Below are 13164 nucleotides of genomic sequence, written 5' to 3'. Positions count from 1 at the left end.
AAATGGCTCCCATGACTGAAAGTTTAAAAAAATAAAAAGGAGAAGAAGAAGAGGAAGAAGAAAAAAGCTTCTGTTCTGGTACTGAAAATTCCCATGTAGGCCTATGCCATTTCCCATACATTCCTTCAGGACTTTCAGTGGCTATCTCTTTCTGGAAAAATCCACATTTGAGAGCAAAATCAGTAGTCTAGGGTTTGAGATGTTTAGTCAAAAAAATATAAATGATGGGTCTCTGACAGATTCTTCCAGTTGGCCTAGAATTTGAGTGTCATTTTGTTCTGTTACTGATCCTGAGAGAATTAATGTTTTGTTGACTCCGAATGGATATTTATTAATGGCTGGAAAAGATGCAGGTGCACACATAGCCAAGTCTATTTGCTAACACTAGGAAATTTTACTTGTAACCTGAGTAGACATCTGTTTGTGGAGCCACACCACCACTGCTTTTAAGAGCTGCAGAGTTCAGGGAAGTATCAATGTCCTGGTCATTGTTGACCCTTCCTTCTCATCCTCCACATCCTGGTGGTTGTCCAGTCCTGTCCAGTCACCCTACCCAATTCACCCATAAAACTCGCAGGTGGATTTTTTTTAAAAATAAATTTCAGTAATAAAATATTTCGTCATTGACTCCAACTTCCCTTCTGACCCATCATATTTAATGATTCATTCATTTAATGCTCTGCAAGGATCTGTTGCTCTGTGTCAGGCACCAGGCTAGGTGCTAGTGACTCAGGGGTGACAAAGCAGACCAATGAGTGTAAACCTACTGAAGTACACATTATCCGAGAATTGCATAAACACATGTACAAGTGCAATTCTGACAAATTGCTGTGAGGGAAAGTTTATGGGAGTACCTAAACTGAGGTGTTTACCCTAGTCAGAGAGGTCCGGGAAGACTTTGTCTAAGGAAGTGATACAGGAGCTGAAACATAAAGGCCAAGAGGGGAAGGAAGAGCCTTCCAGCCATGGGGAACAGCATAGACAAATGCTTTGGTAGGCAGGAAGAACTGAAGAGGCCAGCCTCTTGAGAGAGCAGAAAATGAGGGGTAAAAGGTTAACTGAAGCCAGAACGTGCAAGTTTTTGCAGGCAATGTTAAGGGCTTTCCTCTTAATCCTAAGAGCAGCAGGGAAGCCACTGAAAAGTTTTAACTGAGAAAAGGGGATATTCAGTCAGACTTATGTTTGTTTATATAAGACTGCTCTGGCTGCATTTTGGAGACAGCATGGGACAGGAAGCCAGAGTAGACATGGTAGATCACTTGAGAGCCCTTGCAATCATCCAGGAGATGGGTCATGGTCACTTGGATTACAATGCCTGGTGGAGAAGGTGTAGAGAAGTACATATAGATTGGCTAAGGAGAGGATGGAGGGAGGTGTCAAGGGTGACACCTAGATTCTGACTTTTCAACCTGGATAGTTTGTGGTACCATTCATTAGACCAGGTTTTCAGTTTAAAGTGTCTTGGAGACATTCAGGAGGAGCCAGCCACTGGATACAAGGAGTGGCTCTCAGAAGAGAGGGCTAGGCTGGAAATAGAAATCAAAGAGTCGTCTGATACGTGAATCTGCCCTGTAATATCCAGAATAGCTTTCCAGGCTCCTGCTTTAACACCTTCAAAATGATAGAAAATTCACCACTGCAACAACCAGATGTGCTTTAATTAAAGAAAGGTGTTCCTTATGTTGGACTAAAAGCCTTTTGAAGTAAATTCTGCTCGTTAGTTCTGATTCTGCCCTTTGGACAAATGAAATCACTGCCAAATAGGGCTTTAGGAATTTGAAGAAAACTGGAATGGTTTATCTCCCCACTACTTTTCCAGCTACCTTGGATCCTCTGTCCACCAAAAATTCTTTCAAATCAATTCAGCAGTCAAGCCCTTACCCACCTCTTCAGCTTCGTCTGTCAAACACAAACAGAGCCTCACAAAACACCGAAATACCCACACGTGTTACTTCCACTCAGATGTAAATATTTGGGGCTTCCTAAGCATGTTTTGTAGCTTTTCTGATGCTGTTACATAGAAGTGGTTTTTAATTCCACCACTTACAAAATTACAGCCCTTTAGCAGAGGCTAATGAGACCAACTCACTAACTATAGGAACTTTTTCAGGAGAATATGTCAGACAGGAAATGGCCAGTAGCTCATGTATGTCCAGAATTTGTAGGACAAATGTGGACTTACTCAGGGCCAACATTATAACATTCAAGTTGGTTCTATCTTGCAAGTGGGGCACAGCAGAAGGCTTTCTAGGTTGTGAGCAGTGTTTTGAGTTAAGGGCCATCACCCTCACCTGATCTTTTAGTCAGAGGAAGCTACCTGCACTCACACGGAAGCCCACAGTCTTAATCCAGTCGGGAGTTCCTTGAGCATTGCTCTGTATGGTCATTCAGAAACTCAGGCTTCTTTCATCCAGTGGCTCCTCTGGTGGCCTTGAAGTCCTCTGCTGGATCTTTTGCATCTTGCTGAGAGATGAGGGAAGAGAGAACACGGAGGGAATGCAGCTTGCAGGAGGTTTTAGGGTCCAGGAAATGGTTTACACTTCTCACATTTCACTTCTCACCTTCATTAACCAGAACTCAGTTATGTGATCCGTATAACTGCAGGGAAGACTCAGAAATGTAATTTAGCTGTGTGCCCAGAGGGAAGAGGCAGCAAGGTTTGGTGAGCACATCTTCTTTATGCGGAAGGTGATACCAGTTTGCTCTCTTTCTCCCCATAACCTTCAGTGATTTCCCTGTTGTCTACCAAGTTTACAACAGGCTCTTAGCATTTTAAGGTTCTCTTCATTATGGCCCTAGCCTATCCTTCCACTTAAACTGGTAGTTTCATTATCCTCCAAGCATACCCTCTTTCATTCTTCCATGCCTTTATTCAGGCACTTTCTCCTGCCTGGGGCATCCTACATCTCTTATTCTTAAAATTCTATCTGTTATTCAAGGTCCATTCGAGAGATTACTTACTCTTCATTTTCCCTGAGTCTGCCTTATAGGTACCTATTTTACTTGTACTGTCACCTCCCTCCAGACTCCCTGAGGGCAAGACGTATAGCCTATCAATTTTGTATCACTGACAATCTCTAGGAAATGCCAGAGAGAGTGCTCAATCAAATATTTGTTCAGTCGAGTTAAATAGTTTTATTTAAATGTAATATATTTTTAGTAGCTTTTCTTTCTTTTATTCTCTTTTTTTAATGAGGAAAAACATTTGTGGTAGTGGCTCTCAAATAATAGTTAGCATAAGAAACACTTGAGGGAACTTGTTAAAATTATAGATTTCTGCTATCCCCTCCCAAGATTCTAATTCTGCACATCTGATAGATCTGATGTTGGGCCTCAGTATCTGCATTTTTTAAGTGCCCTATGGGGATGGCATGAAGTGGGGCAGGATTCAGGTCATATGACGCTTGGATTGTACTTTCAGAAATATTGCAGCATCGTGTTTGTCATTAAGCCCATTAATGGACTATTGCTTTCCTTTAACAAAATAGATCAATTCATTAACAGAGGAACAGGTAGTGTGCGGAACAGTAAAAATCAAGATGTTTGTCACATCGCCTTTGGATCCAAAGTTCTGGGACCACCTCCACTCTCTGGCAGAAGAAATAACATGAAGATATCCAGTGAGGTACCAGCAAGGTTTGAAGAGCTTATCTAAGCATGGATGGCATGGGAAGGGAAGGGTTTTTCCCCAGTGCAGGGGGAAAAGAGAGGAAGAGAGACCACATGTGAAAAGCAGAGGCTTGAATAAATTTGGAACAGAATTCTGGATTTTAAAAGACCTCAAAACTGTTTTCTTTTTGTCATGTCAACGCAACATTTTTGAGGGTTTTTCTTTTTTCATTAAATGTGTTCGCAAAACTTAAAGGCAAATATATTTTGTGAGCACATTTTGTGGTCTCCTTCAAAAAGGAGTTGTGGTGGGGGAAAAAGGAGTTGGATCATCAGCAGATACCTTACAATGAACAGATACTCAAATGTTATATTTTTATGTTTAATTTCCTCTGAATTTCTGACATACACAGTGATTTTCAGCTCAGCTTCTGCCTTCTAAAGATGGAGCGTAGCAAAATAAGCATATTTTAATGTATGTGTCTAGGAGACTTGCTTGTCTTCTGTTTTATCTCACATTTTAATTCTCCTTCCTTTTCTTTCTAATTTTCTACCATGATTTCCCTCTCCAACTTTTATCCTCTTCATTTCGTCTAGTTTTTCCCTCACTCTTTATTTGTCCAAATGTTATTTCTTCTATGTAGATTCTATAGGAAGTAAATGCAACTCCTATATTTTAAAATGTTCAGATTAATTTTTTTCCTTATAGACAGTAAGATCCTTTGGGTCCAAAAATAGCCGATCATGCCAGCAGCCTACAGTGGAGAAGTGTGTTAACAGTGCAGAAATGTCAACCTTGCTGATATCTGAGTCTGAGGAGCAAGGAGATAAGGAAAATATTCGCCAAATAAAGCAGACTATACCTATTCATGGTAAGAATCATGCATAATGATTGATAGCTAGTGAAAACAGTGGAAAATGTTCTTGTTAAGATAAACCCAAAGTTATAGTCTTTTTATTATAATTTTTTATTGAAGCAGAGTTGATTTACAATGTTATATTCTTGACTAGATCTTAAGTCCAGAGAATTATCATTTAAAAATGAAAAGGGTGGTGGATATTGAAATATGTTTAGAGGTCTTAAACATTTATTATCTTCTAGAACCTATCATTCTATTTATTCTGTTATTTTAAATTGCTGTAGTACCCTGTGTTTTTACTTCATGATGACTAGTGAGAAAATAATATAGTATCCTACTATGGCTATGTTTTGGAAACCCCATGTGCATTTTAAGTTTCTTTAGTTTTATTTTTAATTAAACTCTTCCATTGTAAAGTGCTCTTTACTTTCTCTCATTCATACAAAAACAACCCTGTTGGAAAGAAAAGACTTTTGTCCCATTTTATAGATTGAGAATTCAAGGCAAACAAAGAGGTAAAATGGTTTATAGTTTGTAATCATTGGAAAGAATTGAGAACAGAACCCAAGTCTTGTCACTCACTATAAGTTTGTCCACTCTTACTGGTCTGAATTTTGTGAGCATTCAAAAAGAGAGGCAGTTGAGTTCATTTTATTTGGTTAGAAATTAATGACCACTATTAGAGACTCTATCTCCTATGGAGTATAAAACTGAGATAAGGAAATGAATAACATAGATACCCACTCCCATCTCTATCACTATCTGTGAGACCTTGATCAAGTTTCTTAAACCCTGTGAGCCTCAGTTTCCTCATCTACAAATGGGGATACAACTACTACCAGCTCTAGTAGTAGAAAGAAATAACGGCTGCCTCAAAGTGTCAGTGTGAGGATTCAATGAGAAAAATCAGTCCAGTTCTTGGCACATCATATTGTGCCAAGAATTTAAGCATTCAGTAAATATCAAACACTGCTCTGAATATTGTTATTGATACAGAATTAAATGACACTTAAAGAATTCCTCAGGTTTGATCTCAGTTCTCCAAGGTTCTTTTTGAAACTACCCTTTAAGCTCTTGTTGAATCATACTTAGCTATACTCTTTTAAAGGAAGAAATAATTTTTCTGTATTGGCTGTCAATTTCATTTGTATATTTTTTAATATAACATGTTGCATGATTAACATTAATCAAATTACTTGTACCTCTCTAAGGTTATATTACATGAGTAAAATGTATTAGTAATTTTGAAAGCCTGATATAATTTTAATACTGGAATAGGGATAAACACTTATTTTCTAAAAAGGAATAAGTTGTGTTTTTGATACAGCTTTACATTATATCAAAATGATACATGAACATTCTCATTGTAACTATAATTATATTTACTGAGTTATTTCAAGCCAAATAGTACTTTCTGTCCTGCCTTTTTGTTCTTTGATATGAAAATGTACCAGCCAATCTGCATATTATGCATCCACATCCCCCTCAAGAACCATCAGCAGATAAGAATAATAACAGGAGAAGATTACGGTTAAAAAGCACCAGCAGAGAAAGGACAGAGACACCCAGCGGTATGGCACTAATTCAATACTATCTTATATCTGTATATTATTCGGAGCAATGGAATCTCTCTCTGCAGGTTGTAAATTTCAAAGGATTATGAGCCAATTCATTTAAAATATAAATGTCTGTTCTACAAGGATTATGGAAAATCAAATTTTCTGCAAAAGAATTGCTCTAGAGCCCAAACAGAGATTTGCTGGATTAAATAGACAGTACCACAAATAAAGGGCTTCCTACTTCTACTCTCAGAGGCTGAATAAGCTTAAATTATTGATTTTTTAAAACAGCCTACATTTGATAGAAGTTCCTGCCTGCAGACTTGACTAAAATTGAACTTAACTCATAATTCTTCATGTTTCATTTATGTCTCTTCTTTTTAAATGAGCCTTTTTCAGATTGTTTTTACATTTTCTGTCTCTCCCTTTGGACTCCTTGCCATTTGTTACAATGTAGGTTAATTTCAACTCTTCGTAACTAGTAAAGCATTAGACAAATATAGGCAGTTATTATAGTTATTCCTATAAATGCTAGATTTGAGGCATATATGTATAGATTTGTATCCACATGCATTAGTCTAGCCTGAATCAAGCCCAGAGTGTATCATGTACATACCTGTTAGCGTAACTTCTCAAAAATGTAGAGTTCTTGGGTAAGCCACAATTCTGCTTGCTAGGTTTCATGTTATTTTTATTAGTCGATAGATAATTTTCTTCTACAATAATGCCTGTATCCATTTTTTTAAGGTACTGAAGGTAAGAGCTTGGTTAGAAGAGTTGACTTAAGTAAGAATTGTAATTTAAAGAAAACACTATATTTTATGTGGAACCAAAGGAAAAAAATATAAGCCCCTTTAAAAATTATATGAGTTTTGGGATTCCTTTTATCATTTATCATAAAACTTAAATTTAAAATGTCCCATGCAAATATCAAGAAATTTTAAGATGAACCTCTAAAAAAATGGAGCTGAGTTCATCTTAAAATAGTCTACTGAATAGGAAAAAAACTGCATGTAATCTATATTGTCACCTCTAACTTGCTTTCAATAATCATATAGAAAAGTATACCACAATACCATTCTTCAAAAATTAATTTTTCTATATATCAAAAGAAGTAATATAGTGAAAAATTTTTATTCCAATAAAGGCAATTCTTCAGGAAATAGCAGGAATGAAGATAAAGCAACAACTATCCTTACCACCATGTCCCAACAAAAAGCAGAGTCATTGAACCCTAGCTCTCCAGTGCTCCAGTCTCCTGATCAAGCAGGTTAGCATCTTTATTATACCATAATTGCTAATAATTAATAAAATATAAATATATTAAATATTTCAAACTCAGTCATTTTGAAAAGTCGTGATGCAGTCATTTGCTAAAATCTATCATTTTTTTGTTAATCTCTTTTTAACCTCAATTTTATGTCAAACTTTAATGGATGAAAGAGGATTTTTATTTTCAAGTTCTGAGGCACAGGTTGTCCTTTTCAGAATGAAAGTTTGAAACTTTGAAGTTTTCAGATAACGTCACCCTCCCCAAAGATTATCTATTGTTGCCTTTCTCTAATCCTCTTTATAATGGAGGCAGTTGGAGTGTAGAGCATTGAGCCCATCAACATATCTTGCCTAGCAGGTGTGTGGTACTTTTACAAAGGGAAATTGTTTTTGAGCTAGGGAAAAAGGGAAATAAATGAAAATTGTTTGTAGTTTGTCAGTCTTATTTATGCAATGTTGAAACCTTCATTAAAATGTTAGGCGCAATTAGTGTCTCTAGCATAAATCTGACTGTGTAGAAAAACTAATTAGATGTTTAGGTGATCATTCTTGCATTTATCTTGTTTGCTGCAATATTGTGATTACACAGTAATTTACATATTTTCCTAAGAAAACACACCAAATTATTCATTACAATTGATATGGAAATACTTGAGGTAAAACTACAAATTCCAAAAAAGCATGTGGTAGTGAGATAATTAGAGTTCTTTTGGTGTAAACACACTCCTTTTACTTTGACTTTTTGACTATTAATAATATGTTTGGTGATAGGTCATACAAGTTGTTTAATTGCATAATGAAGATTCCCAGGATCTTTTCCTCCAATTTTCGTTACTCGTCCTTGTGCATTGGTTTTTGCAATCTTTTTCAACATTTACTAAAGCATCTACTGTGTTTACAAAGCACCTGCTAGTTGCTTAGCACCAGGCAAGAGTTTGCTGTTCAAAATAAGACAATCCAATGGATCTATTCATTTCACTTGCCCCACAGCTATGCTGACTCAGGATCCTCTGCATCCTCTATGAAGGTGGTCAGATGAAGTAGATTCAGCCTATTTACCTACAGAAAATGTGAAAGCCTTGTCGCTAATAGATTTTCTCTAAGAAATGTATATTTATTGTTCTTTCTATATGCAAATTATATTATATAATCATAGGCTTATGTTAAGAAACAGATGAATACAGTTTTATTTGTGTCATCAATACAATTTTTATTAAAGGTCTTTGTTGCTTTTGCTTTGTAGTGTTAGCTTCAAAGTTTCAAGTTAGCAAATCTTAGATATCTCTTGATTACTTTTCTTGTAACAATAAATATAAAAGGATTCAAGAGTCAGGAGTAAAATCACCATGTCTACATTGCAGTTCTGCAGGGACTCTTGTAAGATTTTTACCATTGACATAATGCACTAAAAAAGTAAATTTCAAAAAACTAGACTAAGCTGAGAAAATGCTCAACTTTTTCTATCATTCTAAAGAAGAAAGTAAGCCTGCTTTTAATATTTGTTATAAAGATGTGTCCTTTCCAGTTTTCCCAGGCCATAAAGTTATAAAATCTATCCCAATGTTGAATAAAAGATTAAAAATTTTTAAAGTTTTAATAAAAATGTATCTCATTGGTAGGGTACAATATTTTTAAAGAAAACAAATAATGTGCAAAAGATTTTCATATCAAAAGATTCTCTCCTAAAATTAAGTTAAAATTAAACAAAGGTTTTTTCCATCAGCAAGATTACCAGTCACATTAACAAATACTTCTGTGAATTTACTATTACTTAAAAAGTCAGTTTACTCTATGAACTGAACCATTCCAATCAGTAGAATGGAGAGAGAAAGGCTGTCAACCTTTTCGTGTTTTCCTCTCCTCCATGTTTTGTAATCTGAACAAGGCCCAGATATTTTGTTTCAAGAGCTTGTTAAGTACCTCTATCCTCTTGATGTTAAAAGAAGACATCAGTAACTCACACCCTTTTAAATTTGGAAGATTTTTCCCTCTGTAATGTCAAATTAATGAGGCTATACTATAAAGAACCTGCTGCAAGACAGATGATAATTATTTCAGACTTATAAATTTCCTGGCCAGTGTTTCAGCTCAGATGGAGAGTAAGTGCAAATAAGTTGCCTCTAGCTATAAGCACTATCTGTGGGTTAAATGTTTAGCAGGTTACAAGATGGTGGATAAATTGTCTTCCTTGGCTTTTGTATTATTTGATAAATCTATTTCAACAGCAAGAAATGTTACCCTAACTACCTGCCCAAAACCACTTATGGAACACTACTCTAACTTTTGTCATCTTTTCCTAATGTCAGATGAGTGGATATTTCCTGAAAAGGATGATCACATTCCCCATTTAGTATCGAGGACACAGTCTCTATGTCTGGATGAAGACTTCTGCCACACCTCACACCTATGGCTAGAAGTCAGCAAGGACAGTGAACGTGACCGAGAGGCAGAGGAAACCCAGATTGTTCCAAAGGATATTTTCACTTTTTCATCAAGACCACGATCGGCACCTCATGGAAAGACTCAGAATCTGTCCCCAGAGGAGTGCCCATTTCTTTTGGATCTAAAAGAAGATACCAGTGTGACAAGGAGAGATACCCAATTGGAGGAGGATTTTTATGGCAGTGACAGCAGCGAAGAGGTATGCTGCTTGATGAGTGAAGTAGTTCCAAAGCACAGTTGTTCCATTAGCTCCAACTAAGCTCTAAAACTAGTTGAAATGAAAGAGGGGAAATCAACTGCTATTTATAAAAAAGCAGCAGATTGCAATGTCAGTCAACAGTTGCCTCAGGTTGTTATGGTAACTCTGAATTGCTGCCTTTTTTATTAAGTTAGCCAATTTCATTTTTAATTATGGAAACCAGCTTTTGGTTTGATTTTGTTTTTTCATTTTAATCTTCGTCTCACCGAATGACAAATGATATGCAGTTTAGTTGTATGATAGCAAAACCAGTAAATCATTGAGAACACATTGTTCTGGATCTCTGGGGAGATTGTGTTGCAGTTGCTAAGCATTCTGAATTGAAGGTTTTCTGGCTTCCTTACTCCCCTGCCATCTTTTCACCTTAGACCTATTAGGACTTGTTATTTTCCATATGGTCCCAGAATTTTAAGAGTTGTGCCAATTAAAGTTTAGATAATGAATCATGGATTAGTGCTGGGACTTGCTTTACAGGAGGTTTTATGTTTGCAGTTATTTAGAATACAAATATCTCATAAATCAATAAATTCATAAAAAGTATTTTTTTAACTTGTTCAATATCAAAGTGAATGCAGCTCTGAAACTTAAAACTTAATACATTATGGTAACTCTCTTTCCTCATATGAGATGAATTTATTTGTAAAATTTCTTTAGCATTATTCTTTAATAATAGGCATTCGTATTTTCTAGAAAAAATATATAAATAATTAGAAAAAAACTTTTTTGGTATGCCTTCAAAACTTTTTAACAATTCTGATTGATCAGGAATACCCCTTTGGTCAGCGGGATATAGATTAAGTCCATAGCTTCTACTTTCAGAACCAGCTGAGAATATGGTGAGATTGTTCAAACAGTAATTATGGGTTTTTTGCAACTTTTAATGAGTTTTTTTAGCAAAGTGCATGGGGCAATTCTTTTTTATAATATCCTTGCTTCTGAGTGTGATGAAACTGTTAGTCATACCAAAGATAATCCCACTAAAACCCCTTTATGCATAAATGCATAAATAGTACATTTTAAATGTTGCTGTGAACAACTTTGTCCATTTCACCCCAAATAAAATTAAGCTACAAAACTGTAAAGTGAACATTTGTCTTCAGCATCTAACATTGCCCTCATCCCAGCTGTCAATTCTTCTACAGTATTAATTGGCTTATCTGATAAATTAATTCATACCATTTTATGAATGATAATAGGCCCATCTCTTTCCCATGTGCACAGCCCAATCTTTCTTACCTAACCCAAAAGAATTACTGTAATGATGGCAATTTAATGGCAGATGGGAAATGGTAGTTCTCTGGAAAGCTTTGAAGGGAGTTTTATGAGGAAGCTGTCCTTTACATAACACCATGTGAGGAACTTACCTCTTCCATCTCTATGAAGGCTAAGCCTTGAGAAGAAGCAGTAGAGCTTCATGAGAAAATGAAAAATACTGATTGTGAATATTTCAGTTTATCACTTTATGTGCTTTCTTTTGCTACTAGCTACTCTACTTCTGGCATCCTTCAACATTTATTATGCAGAAATGTACTTATTACCAACTACATGAAATTGAAAATTAATTTATTAGGCATTTTCAAAGCTCTGATTGGCATAGCTCTCTGGTCACCTCTGTGCCACAACCATCAGAATATGGCTTGAGTCTGTAGTGGGACCATCTCATTGCTAACACCTGCCCTGGTTCACCTTTAGAGCCTAAGAGTGGCAGCTAGAGAGAGGGGCAGAAGCCTTGCCATATTGCACAAGCTTTGAGGTTTGCTGTTAGAGGCAATAACAAGATAGAAGCTAAAATATAAACAGATGACCTATAGAAATGCCAGGCTATATTTAAACAAGTTCTAGAACTTGTAATGACCCCTTCTTTATCAAATTGATTTGTTTGGGTTTTTTTGTAAATTCTTTTTCTGTGGGATTAGTTCTCCCATTTATTAATTAGATAAGTCAATGGAACATTAGATTACATATTTAAAATGTTTATTTCAATATGATCTTTGAAGAAAAAAATCAATTAAGTTCATTTAGGCATCCTTAATATTAGTTGCATTATTTTAGAATATTATATCCTTAGAGTAACATTATTACTCTAAGGAAAACATAATGTCATGTTATAAATGATGGTAGACAAATGAGTAATAATTGCATTACTTATTGTGCTGGGGTTTATAACTTGTAGTTAAAAGCCTTTATCTGATGTTAGACCGTTTGAGTATTTTTAAAGGGAAATTAGATCTATTCAGTAGCAAAAATCTAGGCAAAATCAAATCATGTTCTGATAGAGAAAAATACACGTATGATAGTAAAGGCTAATCAGTGATATATTTTCTTTGTAATTTAAGTTCCTAATAATCAGTTCACATTTGAGATCTTTATTAGTGTGAAAGCCCCAAAAGTATGATTTTTTTTTTGCATAGTCTCTTGTCTTAGTCTTTGCTTTACTATATATGTTATTACTTAGGCAGCCATATGTAGTAATTTTCTTGATAGTCAATTAATTTTGAAGTTGTACTTCTTATTTGAAAAGCACACTATGGAAATATATTTTGTAGTGAGTTATAAAATCAAGACTTCCATGTAAATGAATTATCTTAGGAAAGCTGTTAAAACAGAGTACCTTTCATACAATTGCAGCATCTGAAAGAAAAAAAGTATGTTATTATTGTATCTATATTTTGTTTTTTATGCCGTAATTCCCAATGTGGCTTCCAGTATATACTTTATATTAATATTTTATTACTTCCCTAATTTAATTTTTCATCATCTACAGATGTAGTCATTTTTCCTTAAATACTGGCTGTGTATCACATACTAAAGTAGATATTTGCAAAGCTAGGTAGTCTGTCTTCTATAACAACCCAAATTAGAACATTTGAGCCAAAAACTTATCCATATTTGGACATGACTTATGTGGACTAATTCCCTATAGTATTCAAATTACCTAGGAAGCTTCCATATTGTCTCTTTATCTAACTGTGGAGGCCGGCAAAGGACAAATTTACAAACAACAGATTACAAGGACCGTTTTAGTGCTTCCTCTTAACTTTCGTGGTATTAATTGCTTTCAAGTTACTTTTTTTAGCACTCAGTAGTTAAACTACTTCGTATCTTTTTTTTTTCTTGATGGCATGTATTTCTGGGTTACACTATTAACCACTCATCCCTACAT

The 13164-nt window shown here is 35.4% G+C and overlaps 1 protein-coding gene across 6 annotated transcripts in view; it reads left to right on the top strand.

Moving 5' to 3' along the window:
* The window catches only part of CFAP20DC (CFAP20 domain containing), a 202920-nt gene that overhangs the window by 111083 nt on the left and 78673 nt on the right, over positions 1-13164 (top strand). For 5 of the 6 annotated variants that reach the window (XM_072941589.1, XM_072941588.1, XM_072941585.1 and 2 more), the window contains exons 8-12: positions 3489-3625; positions 4319-4481; positions 5924-6040; positions 7176-7298; positions 9607-9941. In XM_072941589.1, coding sequence (XP_072797690.1) covers positions 3489-3625; positions 4319-4481; positions 5924-6040; positions 7176-7298; positions 9607-9941 — 875 coding nt within the window. Of the gene's footprint in view, positions 1-3488; positions 3637-4318; positions 4482-5923; positions 6041-7175; positions 7299-9606; positions 9942-13164 lie in introns of those variants that run through there. The other variant, XM_072941590.1, reaches the window with a different exon arrangement.

Source organism: Vicugna pacos, chromosome 17 (genome assembly GCF_048564905.1).
Source record: "Vicugna pacos chromosome 17, VicPac4, whole genome shotgun sequence".
Taxonomy (NCBI): domain Eukaryota; kingdom Metazoa; phylum Chordata; class Mammalia; order Artiodactyla; family Camelidae; genus Vicugna; species Vicugna pacos.
Note: the sequence above shows the minus strand (reverse complement) of the source record. Positions and strands in the feature narration are given on the sequence as shown.